Raw genomic sequence first — 12,677 nt, 5'->3', positions numbered from 1 at the left:
ATTTATTCACTTCTATAATCATAGTCATTTTAGCTTATATAACCTGAAACACAGCAGACTCTCAACGTGACTTGTTACTCTCTTGTGGTGTTATGGAAGCTTACTTCATTTAGTTTGTCTAACATTTTCTTCTTGTAATCTTCTAACATTAGGGATCCTTGGTAATCTTTAATACCTGACTGAAACAATGAGTCTTGACTTCTGCAAGTGGGTCGGGCTGGAAGGAAGCTATGGTGTTGTTTAAACCCTGTTTTGTGATTTGAAAGGGAGTAAGTGTTAAGGTTAATGCAGTTACTGAAAAACAAAAGCGAAGCTGTTACTACTGCAGTCAGTGATGAATGGTGATTAATGGTGGAAGCAATTATGTTCATAATCCAAGCTGGAATAAATTGAATGTATGAGCTGGAGACTCTTTACATTTTGTTGAGCACGTTTGCTTATATTTTGACAAAAGAGTAAATGGTGAAGTATAAGAAAAGCTTTCAGCCAGAGACCCTCAGGAAACTAGAACAGTTCAGGTTTCCTATTGGTGGTCTTTTATCTCAGCAGAGTATATCAAAATTTATAGAGACAGCAAAACTGCTTCCCTTAATTTATTCTCTTGACACTATACTTCTAGCCCAAATTATTCAAATTTTGTGTTACATCCACTAATGAGTTCTTCTCTCCCACTCAATCAAATACTTCTTCACTACATTAAACTATAAAGTCTGATTTAATTATAAAGAAAATTATTTTCTTCCTTGTGGTTTTTATTTTTAGTTCTTCTTGAAAATACCATTCCGTACCGCCTCTTCTTACACAGAACTATGGTGGAAAAGCAGTAATGCATATGTATTTCTCCAGCTTTCCCTGTTGGCTTGAACTGTTAAGCTTTTCATGGTGTCACTTGGTGCACCAATCCCTCTTGTGTTATACTGCACAAATCCAATGCCGAGGAGAATCAAAAAGTGGTGAAATTTGCTACAGCATGTACAGTTAATGCATTCTAAAAATATGCATGCAGGTTCTGTTTATAGGTAAAGGACCAGAATATCACATTTCCTGTATCAGAACAGAGTTTCCTGAACACAGTGTATGGGATGTGTCATGTATCAGTCCTGTGCTTCTGAGGGGATAGAGAAGAGTCAGTTCAGTGGGTTTGGGGCAAAATGTCAAAGAAATAAATTCTTATTCCTTCTTTTCTGTCAAAGGTGTCAGATACCGGCTTGAATAGGCAAATCTATTTTAATGCTGCCTGAAACAGCAGTACCTTTGCTTCATCTCTGCTTTACATTCTGAACATAAGGGTTGGTGGGGGGGAGGTTTGCAGTTGGTGAGTGACTGAAATGTGAAGTCGTGATTTCTGCGTTAGCCAGGAATCGGAGAAGCCACATGGTAGGTCTGGCTCCAAGGAGCACTGAAGGGCTTGTGTGCATGTCCTTAGGATTAACATAATTATGAAGTTAAAGGCCTTCCTTTTGAAGAAATGATTGAGAAAATCTCTTCAACATTGACTTGGTGGTTTTCTTCTACTCAGAGATTAAGATTCTTTCTTTAGGAAGATAGAATTTGTCCCATAATTAATACTTTAGTTAAAAAAATTGGTGAGATTTTAATCAGCCTGGTGTTGAAACCTTAACAGGAGTGTTACAGAAAGTTCTGGTATGTTGTTACATCTTAATAGTTGTTTACAGGTACTGCAATTCAGATAGGCATCTGCTAAGTGCTGTTGCTCATGTTTAGAGGTACAGCAAGTTAAAGGCTGAGATTTGTTTGAACTGACACACTGAGGTTTTTCACTCTTTAACTGTGGGCTGCAACCATACTCTTGTGTCATATAATTAAGCAGAAGTTAAACAATTTCTAAGACACTACTCTTCCTGTCTGGAGAAAAAGATCTACAATCATAATTTCAATCTGTTTTTCCATTTCCATGTTTCCAATTCTCAAAAAACTAGGAGAGAACAGGGATGAAAAGTGAACGTCCACATTTTTTTGAGTAGAAGTTGAGCAGAAGAGCAACAATCTGAACCACCTTGTGAATTTCTTTTATCTGATGAATTCCCTGCCTTCTTCAAATTAACTTCCTTCTGAAATAGTACAAAAATCCATGTGGAAATACACAGTAAATATGTGGACTCTTGGCTATGATATAGGAATTATTGTGTGGCTCTGAACAGCATTACTAAATAATCCTGCATGAGTGCCACCCTCAGCTCCCACCCAGAGGACTCATGCAATGCTCACATGGTGTGGCTAATGTATTTTCCAAACCAATTAAGCTGCATTTTACCCTCGAGGTACATATTGATCGTTCTCTTTCAATTGGGACATTTTCACTACAGTTGATGCAATGGAAAGTTTGATAAAATAACAAAATTGACAACTTAATTCTAGGGAAACTTTTTTTAGAACATCTGACGTAGTTATTAAATATCTATATGTGTTTTGCATGCACATGCATTACAGTTACTGTTTTAAAGGATTTAATTTTTCTTAATTTGAAGCCATGTGGCCAAATTTATTATCAGTACAGTATGTTTGAATTCAGCTGAAATGCTTCCATCCAATTTGTGTATGTGTATGTGCACAAATGCCCATTCTTACTCACCCCATATATATACACAGAGATATTTAACTTCAGAACATCACTTAAAGTAAATTTGGTCTGTTGCCTGATTTAGAGATTGAATATTCATCTCTTTCAAATAGACAGTTATTTGCTAGTAATTTATTTATTGTTACTACTCGGGCTGATAGAATTCATATTCTCTAAACATAAATAATCACATTTTCTGCCAAAAGTACGCTGCTGAAGAAAGAAAATCACTCACTGCTGTTGCAGACTCCTACAACCTATTGTAAAAATTTATGGACTTGTCTGGCATAGAAAAACTTTGAGAAAAGCCATCTATAAGGCTCAGAATTTGAGATGCCCGTAGGAGGAACATAACAGCATCTGTAAATTAGTCTTGGCAATGAAGAGCTGTTCTAAACACAAAGGGAGACTTCAATGGAAGTACTTGGAATGAAGATGGGACTCCTTACTTCAGCGTTTGTTATATGTTCCTTGTTGGCTATGTACTTTTAGACATGTCACTTTAGACGATGTAAATTACTTTCTCTTGCAAGGCACGCAGTCCATGCAAGGCATCTGTTATCTCTGTAATAGCATTGGTTCTGCACCTACAGTATTTTCAAAAATGTATTTATAAATGGAACATTCAAAGCACTTACAGGACTGCAGCTTCTTACTTTTTAAAATACAATCTGAACTTTTCCAACCAAATCTCCAAGTGAATTCTAGCAGCCATGGAACATTCATAAAGCCTCTGATAGTTGCTGCCTAGTCCTGTAGTTCAATTTAAATATCTGAAGCTACTACTCTCTTGATGTTGCTGGACTGATGGGATTCTGGCTCCTAATTAAACCCTTATTTAGAAGTTAGGAAGTTAAGGCCTTTATGTCCCGATTCCAAAACTGCACTCAGAACACGTCAGCTGGCACAGAACATTGTAGTGTGTCATGGAATAATAGAATGGCTGAGGTTGGAAAGAACCTTAAAGATCATCCAGTTTCAACCCTTCTGCCGTTGGCAGGGACACCTCCCACTCGACCAAGTTGCTCGAAGCAATGTTCTATTGTACTCTGAGGAGCACTTTGAGAAAGGGATACTGGCTTCTTATATTTCCTGATAGGAGCTTTGGGTTCCAGATCCTGAGCTAAAGATCAGTCATTAATGATAGAGTTTCTTGGGATTTTTTTGGGGGGAAGGGTGCTCATGCTGTTATTTCAAATGTCATCTGTACAGTTTTACTTTCAGGTTAACACACCTAGTGAAGAACCAGTTAATGAAAAATCATGAGTGAATACATAACAGCTCATGAAGGTAGCTGTGCTGAGACATTCTAGTTGATCCTATATCCAACTGACTCTGAAATGGTAACTCATTTTGCATGTACAAGAACTGATAGGAACCATTTTGGGTTTGGTTTTAGTTACTGTTAAGAAGCTATGATATAAAAACACTACCTCTTAGCCAAAAGTTTCAGAACAAACAGAATGTTTTGAAGAATGATTTAAGAAAAAATAAATCAGACTAGATGACATGGGCGTATTGGGCCAGAGAGGTATAAAGGGTACTGAATTGGGCTTTCAAATTAATCCGTATTCTTTATTGTTGCTGTTTACTAAAAGCTTCTGAATGAATATCAGTTTTGTTCTTTGATCTTCTTTAAGGTCTTTTTTCATGCCTGCCTAGAAAACAACTTTTTCTGAAGCCTGTAAATATGAAATATTCAAGTTACGTAGGGCTCAGTTCTGTAAGTGAATTTTAACCATGGTGAAGGAAAGGGAGCAGCAGTTGCTGTGTGCTGCTGTGAGGAGAGCACTCTCCCAATACTCTGCAAGGCCTAGATCCATCCTGCTCCGAGTTGGGAATTACCACAAGCTGCCTGTTAACTGCAGCGCTGGAAGTAAATTCAAGTTTTTGGTGTGCTTGCCAGACAACACTAAGGACTAAATTAATTTACGTTTCAACTTAATCTGAGATGAGAGCCTGGTGAAGACAGCCCTTCCACACAGAAAGAAACACACTGGTTTGCTTCTGCAACTGCTTCAGATCCCAGCATTGAGCTCTCTGCTTTGTTTCTTGGAACATGGGTTTTTTGGCACTCCCTTAAGATAAATCTGCTTGCCCTAAAGTTTGAGCTCTTTGTAAGTTTCTTGTATTGACTTTACAATGTGCATTTTATCAGAGCAAATTGCTACAGTCATTTGGGTCTGCTGAGAAGGTGAAAGACTCCTGAGTAGTCCATAGATCCGAGAGATTCCCATGTTCCAGCTTGCAGTCAACTGACTTTGCTATTAACTTACCTTTTAAGTCAATGACACCTACTGTGAGAATCAGGAGGCATAAAGAATTGAAACTGAATCTTGAGAGCCCTTGGAGAAGAGACATTTGATACCTAACTAGAAGGAAAGACTTTGTTTAATTGAGTGTGTGTGATGGCAGTCTTTTTCCAGATCTGGATGACTTTTTAAATTTTCTGCCTTTCAGATCCATTTTATTACTTTTCAACAGTGTTCATTGTGACTTCAACTTGAATTTTTGAGGTGCATGCTGTTTTATTTCCCCAGCATATGTGTTCATGGTGGTATATCAACAGAACTAAGCACTTCATATCAATTGTGCAGAGCTCTCTCACTTGAGCTCATGACATATTTGGTAGCAGTGGTTGGCTCTTGTTTTATCTTGAGATCAGGACATACCAGCAGATAATGACAACAAGGTTTCACAAACATTTTTCTGAGTTCAATGGCATTCAGAAATAAATTCTGAGCATTGGAGAAGAGAGTAACATGCACTGATACATTTTTCTATTTCACCCTGGTCTGAACACCTTGTCTGCAATAATCCAGCCCTGATCCTCTTTTGTCTTCGAAGTTCATCTTCCCTGATCAGAATTGTCCAGGCACTCACAGTTCCCTGCTGAAAACCAGCCATTCCTGCTAACCCCTGATTCCTTGTTCTCCACTTTCCTACATCCACTGTTCTGTTCCCACTTGGTGCCTAATAGTCTCTTCTTCCTCCTTGCCACCTCTAGAGATCCTTCCCAATGAGCGTTAATTTTCATTTTCTCATTACCTTACCCAATTCATTGCATTCAGCAGCCTTCTCCCTGCTCAGTGTTTTTGTTTGTTTTTCTCTCACCAGCTTTTATTCTCATTACCAATCAATTCACTGTGTTTTTTAGTTGTTAGTCCTTCTACTTGTCTGTAATTTTCAGGCTTCTTTCAATATGGTGAATTTTATCAATCTCTTTTCTTTCTGTATTCCAACCCCAAATGTTGCCTTAATCTTCCCCTTTCTCTGCTCACCTGTCAGATCCAAATTCAGTGTTGTTGCACTGTGTTTGTGTTTCACAATCTCCTCTTGCAGTAAGATCTAGTATCTGCTTTGTATAGTGCAGTCCAGCTTCCCTTTCTGCAGTCCTACGCTTCTTGCCAGGTCAGTCCCAGAGATCACTCTTGCACCCTCCTTTTCCCCATCCAACTCTTCTCCAGAGTCTCTGTCTCAGGCTCTTCCTTCCTCTCCTCTAGTCTGGCTTTTTGTCTGCCTGCATTGGCAACCCAATGTTGGTGGCTTGGAGAAGCCATCCAGGAAAAAAACAACTTTTTTCCTAACACACATTCATTATTCTGTGGGAATGAAATACACATTGTCTTGCCACATTGCTGGAGCTGTCAAGAGATGAAGGATGATCAGGAGTGGAATCCTGAGTGATTGTAGTAACCACATTCAAAATCTGATTTTTGTTTATTAAAAGCTCATAACTTGGATTTACTACCCTGTAGTCATTTGAATTACAAGTCCCTACCCCAAGTGAGAGTAGGGAAGGAACTATAGAAGATTGTTAACGAACTTCGGATGGCATTTCCCCATCTTTGTTCTCAGAACTGAATGAACCATATGGATAAGGTTAAAGAATAATATTAAACAGAAATAATAATGAAGTCTGCCAAACCTGCCAATGGCAAGAATCCTGCATAGAAAGTATCAGCTTAAGTAGTTAAAGTTTGGCAAGCATATAAGTAACTGAGAGCAGGGGTGTTTTTTTAACTGAGAGGTTTTGGGCAACCTTATTAATAGACTGTTTGCTAGCAGCTCTGCCTATAATAAACAACTTGATTAAAATTCCAGAACTATATTCTACTAATCCATGTAAAATAGAACTTGGGCTTGAAACAGATGCACTCCAGATATGACTCATTTATTGTGCTGGAGTGTTTTAAATTAGCTTTTAGTTGTTTGTTAGTTTGGAAAGAAGTATGCAATTTAAAAAAAAATCTTTTTTTCTTTGGTTTTCTTTAGAAGAAAATATTACTGAAGCTTGTGCTGTGATTGATGGCATTCTAGATTTTTTTCCTCTCTAGTTATCAGAAAAAAAGACTGTGGCTATTATGGTCTTGGGTAAGCAGAGGGGGGACATTATTTCTTTGAAGAAAGTAATATTTGTTTTCAATCTGTGTGTCTCAAATACATAAGTGTGCTTACTTCATTGGATAGTATTTATGTTTTGAGTTGCTAAAGAAGCATCAGAAGTATCACACCATGAAGTGCACACGTTTCTGTCTGACTGCTATTCTATCTCTCCTCCTGTATTTTAAAAATCAAGACATAAAGATGCACTTGAACCTTATTTGTCAGAGGAGAAGCAGCATATCTTTGAAAGATACACTAGCATGTCTTCAAGAGACGTGTCTGTTAGGAGAAAGAATGTACCCGGGATGGATAGACATGACAGGAGAAGGTGCAGTCAGTGTTCATACCTTATTGGACACTGCTACTGGCTGTCTCAAGGAGCTACAGTACCTGGACTTTTTGTGTGTGTGTATTTCTCCCCTTCAGGGGTATTTTCCTGTGAGCTGTGGAGCAGCTCTCCCTCAGGAGTGTGGGCACAGCACAATCACTTTGGCCCTTGCAGACTTTCTCCTCTTGTTTTTGAACTTTTCTGTGCCCACCAGTAAGACAGACATGTTCCCCATGTGCTATGGCTTTGCTCATTCCCTGCAAGTGGGCAGGGTAGGCAGATACCAGCTGCAGGGAAGGCTGTCCACAGTCTGCCAGTGAGAGCTGATGCTGTTAGAAGGCTTTAATCAATACAAAGAGATGGAGGACTGTAGAACAAGAGCCAAATCACCTAAGCCTGGGACAATTTCTCTTACAGCTTTGCTTATAACTTAATTGCTATGAAGAGGAAGAGTGATGTGGCTCTTAAGGACGTGGTTTAGTGGTGGACTTGGCACTGTTAGGTTAATGGCTGGACTTGATCTTAAAGGGCTTTTTCAACCTAAATTATTCTATAATTCTAAAGAGGGATAGCAATAGTGCTGAACTGCAGACAGCCCTGTGAAGTCTTTGTCATCACTGTCCTTTTTATATGTTGCTCGTCAGCCTGTATTTTCATATTCCATGCATTGACAAGCACTGATCCTTTACCATCCTACTATTGAATGAATCACATTGCTAAGAAAAAAAATATCCCTAAGAACCAAAAAACCAGGAAAGCTTTAAATAGTTCCCTGAAGTATTAAAATCAATTGTTACAATTTTCATTATGCAGAAACATTTATAGTCCCCATGGATTAAAAATACAGCACACATTACTTTCTTGAAAACTGTTAGGCAGAAATTACCCATACCCCATTGCTGATGCTGCCAATCGGCTTCAGAGACAGCAAAGAGCTTGATTCTTTCTAATATCAGAAAAATCCATATTTGAGTTTTGTTTTGGTTTTTGGGGGGATTTTGTTTGTTTGTTTGATTGGTTGGTTTGGTTTTGGCTTTTGTCTTTCTTTTGTTTTTTTAGATGGGGTTTTTTTGAGCAGGACAACTATACTTTTAATCTGAAATAAGCAGAAGGGTAAAAGAAAAGGAGAATGCTGTTATCAAATATGTATTCTAACTGCGTTTTTTTCCTTACAGGGACAAGCTGATCTTCTCAAATATGCTAAAAATGAAGCACTGGAGAATCTGAAGCAAATCCATTATGCCACTCTTTCATGTGGACTTAATAAGCCAGGCACTGAAAATGCAGAAATCTCAAAGCCTCGTCGAAGTCTGGAGGTCATACCTGAAAAAGCAGGCGATGAAAACGGAGAATGAGAGAAGGCTCCTCTCCTAATTTTGGAGTTTATAACTCTGTGACCAATTGTAGCTGCATAGGACATTTGCTTTGCACTTACTGTTGGAAAATATTTGGAACTTTTAAAGCACAACTGGAGAAGCTAATTACAATCTATTGAAACTGTGAATGTATGTAGCAACTCTGCTTGTGAAGGCAATGATATTGTGTAACATGGAAATTACATTATTGGCCTAAACATAGCATATATATGTAAAGGATACTGTAATTCAGTAATCGCGTGCTGAAAAGTTCATTGTAGTGCCATCAGGAAATGAACATTTTTTAAATGAGATGTAACTAGCAGGAAATCAGTTGACAGAATTTGGCAAGATGCCTTGATTTTCAAACCAGTTTGATGCAAAAGTTGTTTCTTTCTTTGCACAGTTTGTTAATTGTGCTAGTGAGATAAATTATTCTTTTAAAAATCAGGTCTAAAAAAGTGGAATCCACATGTTTCACACTATATGTAATTCAGCCGCTCGGATATTTGGGTTTGAAGTGGTATTGATTTTATTGTTGAGCCATAAATTAAAATGAGAATGTAATTAGACAGTGATCACTGACTTCAGTGCACTATAGGAGAGCCATTATGTAAAAGGATAATGTGCAATCAATCTGATAGCCTATGTCAGAAGAAGATACATACCTATTTTGCCTAAGATCTTGTGCAAATGTGTATAGATAATGTGACCAAACCGCAAGCAAAATGATGTAAATAGTTTTTCATTTTGTGAAGTGAAGTGCTCATATTAAAAAGAATTTTATGAAATTGCTCCCAAACAAGTAAATCTTTTAACTAAATTTTAACTTTTTTATTTTTTCAGTATTTTCTTCCTTACAGAATAGGTGATATCTCAATAAGCAAGTTTGTCAAAAAATAAATCAATTGCTGTTCTGATTCTGTTTTGGTTTTCTGACTACGTTAGGTAAAGGTATTGTAGCTGATATGCTCATTGTAAAATGACTATACCAACCTAGAGTGTTCTCTTCCTGTTTCTGATTTAACAATAAAATGGACTATATAATTACAGAAGCTAATAAATTTGAAGAAAAACAAGTGAAATCCTACAGAGATCAAAATGCACTTTTTCTTCAGTTGTGGGGGAAAAGGGGAAGATGGTGATGGTTGTTAAAAAGCATTGTTTTAATTAGAGGTCTTCAAGACATATATTCTACATGGATTTTTTTTTTAACCAGTTCAAGATGCTCTTTCTGCACTGATAGTGTAATGAATGTCTACATATGTATAACATCCTGTAATAGTCTATAGAGCTCTGAACAAGAACATTGTTACACTTGCACTTCATTGAATTATTAGGGGCTTCATTTATTTTCTAGTCATTGTAAAATTAAAAGGGGGATGGGGTGGGGTGAAAACAGTTTGTTTGCATAGAAAATGTCACATCTTGAGCCTGCACTTTTAAATGTCAAACTGTATGGGTTAGGAGCAGTTTTAGAAGATGCTAAGCCCTTTCAATGTCTAGTTACAGACTGCCTATGCCTTAATGTTATGATCTTCCCAGGAGTGAGTTCTATTCAGTGTAGTACAAAATGAAGCATTTGACCTGTGGTACACACCTGCAAATGTTGCTTTTTAGGGAGCCCTTTTCTGTGTTGGCAGCTGAAAGTCTTCTGATGGAAACTGAAGCTGATGGGAAGCAACTTGAAGTTCACATTGCTAACTGTATTCTGAGCCACTGTGAAATTAGTCTTCCAGGGCCAAATCTATCACATGTAAATGTGATTTAGATTTGGATTTATCTACTGCAAAATAACTGCATTAGATCAAGATCCATCTGCACCATAAATATGCAAGGTCAGTTTATCAGAAATCCCCAAACCTAGGCTGTTGGAATTTTGTTTCTGACTTTAGTCCTAATTGAAAGATGTAGGCTGTGGAAAAATGTCATCACCATTCGCATTATGCTTCAGAGAGGCCTAAAAACCAGTGAGGCTCCTTTTGCAGTCCTGCCCCACCACTGTTTGCATGGCATTTACAGAATGACATAATTTATATCACAAATGAAGCATTTCTGTAGCGTCTCTTCCTCCAACTAGGTAATCAGAACTGATGGCTTGGGTATTCTTAGCATTTATGCATTTCTGTTTAGCACATTGCAACCTGAACAGAGGTGAGGGAACGTTGAAAGGGTTTGACACAGTTTGATGGTTTTTCCTTTGTTTAAGGCAAAAAATAGTAAGTGAAAAATGGTTATCACATAGACAAGGGCTGAGAGATTTTGCATGTTCAATTCTTACAATATATGTAATAGCTGATCCTGTTCTACCTTGTTAAAAAGGAAGATAATATTTTTTTGAGTAATATAGATAGGTAATATACCTTTTTAAAAAGTTAATATACATGTATTTAGTTAACTGACCCTTTAAATTTGTTAGGATCTGATTTTAGTGCTGATTCCTTAAAATGGAGGTCACTTTTGTGCATTATTCATGCTCGGTCCAAATCTGTATGTACCATAAATTCTTAAAATGAGCTGAGTCAAGCAGATACTCTGAAAGATGATGTGTAGCTAAAAATGCTTTAGGGAGTTTATATATTGCATGTTAAAAGAGTTCAGGATAAACACTTGCAAGCAAAGTATCTGGCTCTATTGTTAGCCCAGTAATGATAATTTCAAAACCAAATGTATGAGTATATTTTTTTCAGTTGCATTTTCTTAAAGCATTCTTTGAATCCATATTATTAGTCCATTTTTTTACAATGTTTATTTTAGGTTATATAGAAAGATGCAACCAAGACCCAGCAAAGTACTTGAATAAAATTAATCATAGGTTGACTTTGCACTTTTTGGGGCCTTTATTTTCTTAAATGTGCTGTAATGCAGTTGAACTGTTTATGTAGTTTTTAACTGTGGAAGATGGAGCCAAAATATGAGTGACTATTTGTCTGACTCCCTTTGTTGCTTTTGTTTGGCTCCAATAATCATTGAGTGAGTATGGGTATATGTCAATATATTGCTCAATTTAAAATAAAAGGCTAGTTTATTGTAAAAGGAAAAGTTCACATCCAGGTTAACCATATAGACACTAACAGTTCTTTTTTTGAACACAAGAAAAAGGATAAACAGTGCCTGTTTGAAAAAGGAGCACCTCTCTAAACCTCATCTGCATTCTTCTTCCCTTTGATGCCTTAGATTTTAACTTCGGTATTTTTCAAATCCTATACTGCCTAGTTTGTAACTCTGAAGTTTTGTTGGCCTGTTAACCACTGTTCTCTCATGCTGGTTAGACATAACAAACCCTCTCTAGGTTTGCTCTTCAAGGACACCTTGATTGTCCCAGGCCCCAAAATGTGTAAACTAAAAGCCTTTGAAGAGGAGGGGCAAACTTGGGGTCATTGCATCATTAACTGAAATTATAATTGGAGAATTAACCCTGATTAGCGAATGGACCAAACTTATAAAAGTGTGAAGAACCCAGCGTCCATCTTGGGTGGAGCTCCTTGTAGGCTTTACACTCCCACACTGTTGAAGGCCCTTCAAATAAATACCTACTTTTATTCTCTTATTCTTGTCTAGCCTCTGTTTTCAGGTAGCCACTTCAAGACATCACCTTCCTCATTGGCTTTTCTTGGTGTGGTACCTAGCAGCCATTGGATATTTAATCACAGAGCCAGGATCCTGCCTTCCATCCTCTGAATACACCAGGCAGCTGTAGGAGCCAACTCTGTTCTCCAGGAATTCCCCCAGCAGCAGTTACCAAGGGGCACTCCTGAGCCTTGTGATGCCACCAAAACAGCAAAAGCCTTCAAAGCAGAGCTGGGGCTCAGGCTCTACTGGTGAAGCTGTGGCCCTTCTGATGTCAGCGGTAGTCTTCTACTCAAGTCAGTAGGACTGGGATTTAAGTGCAGTGATGCAAAATTTCCCCTTTTTCTCAGGTGCTTTTTTCTTTTTATACCTTCATGTTGTTCTGTCACTGCAGCAAAAAATGCTAGAATGGTGCCCTGCACAGTTTCACAAACTGGCCCATGCAGACATGGTGAGT

General features: G+C 37.8%; 1 protein-coding gene across 1 annotated transcript in view; it reads left to right on the top strand.

Annotated features, from left to right (window-relative positions):
• The window catches only part of PLCL2 (phospholipase C like 2), a 100,903-nt gene extending 91,163 nt beyond the window's left edge, over positions 1–9,740 (top strand). The window contains exon 7 of the mRNA XM_032108526.1: positions 8,471–9,740. Coding sequence (XP_031964417.1) covers positions 8,471–8,650 — 180 coding nt within the window. The 3' untranslated portion in view covers positions 8,651–9,740. The remainder of the gene's footprint in view (positions 1–8,470) is intronic.
• Positions 9,741–12,677: the final 2,937 nt, after the last annotated feature.

This window comes from Corvus moneduloides, chromosome 1 (assembly GCF_009650955.1).
Source record: "Corvus moneduloides isolate bCorMon1 chromosome 1, bCorMon1.pri, whole genome shotgun sequence".
Lineage (NCBI taxonomy): Eukaryota > Metazoa > Chordata > Aves > Passeriformes > Corvidae > Corvus > Corvus moneduloides.
Note: the sequence above shows the minus strand (reverse complement) of the source record. Positions and strands in the feature narration are given on the sequence as shown.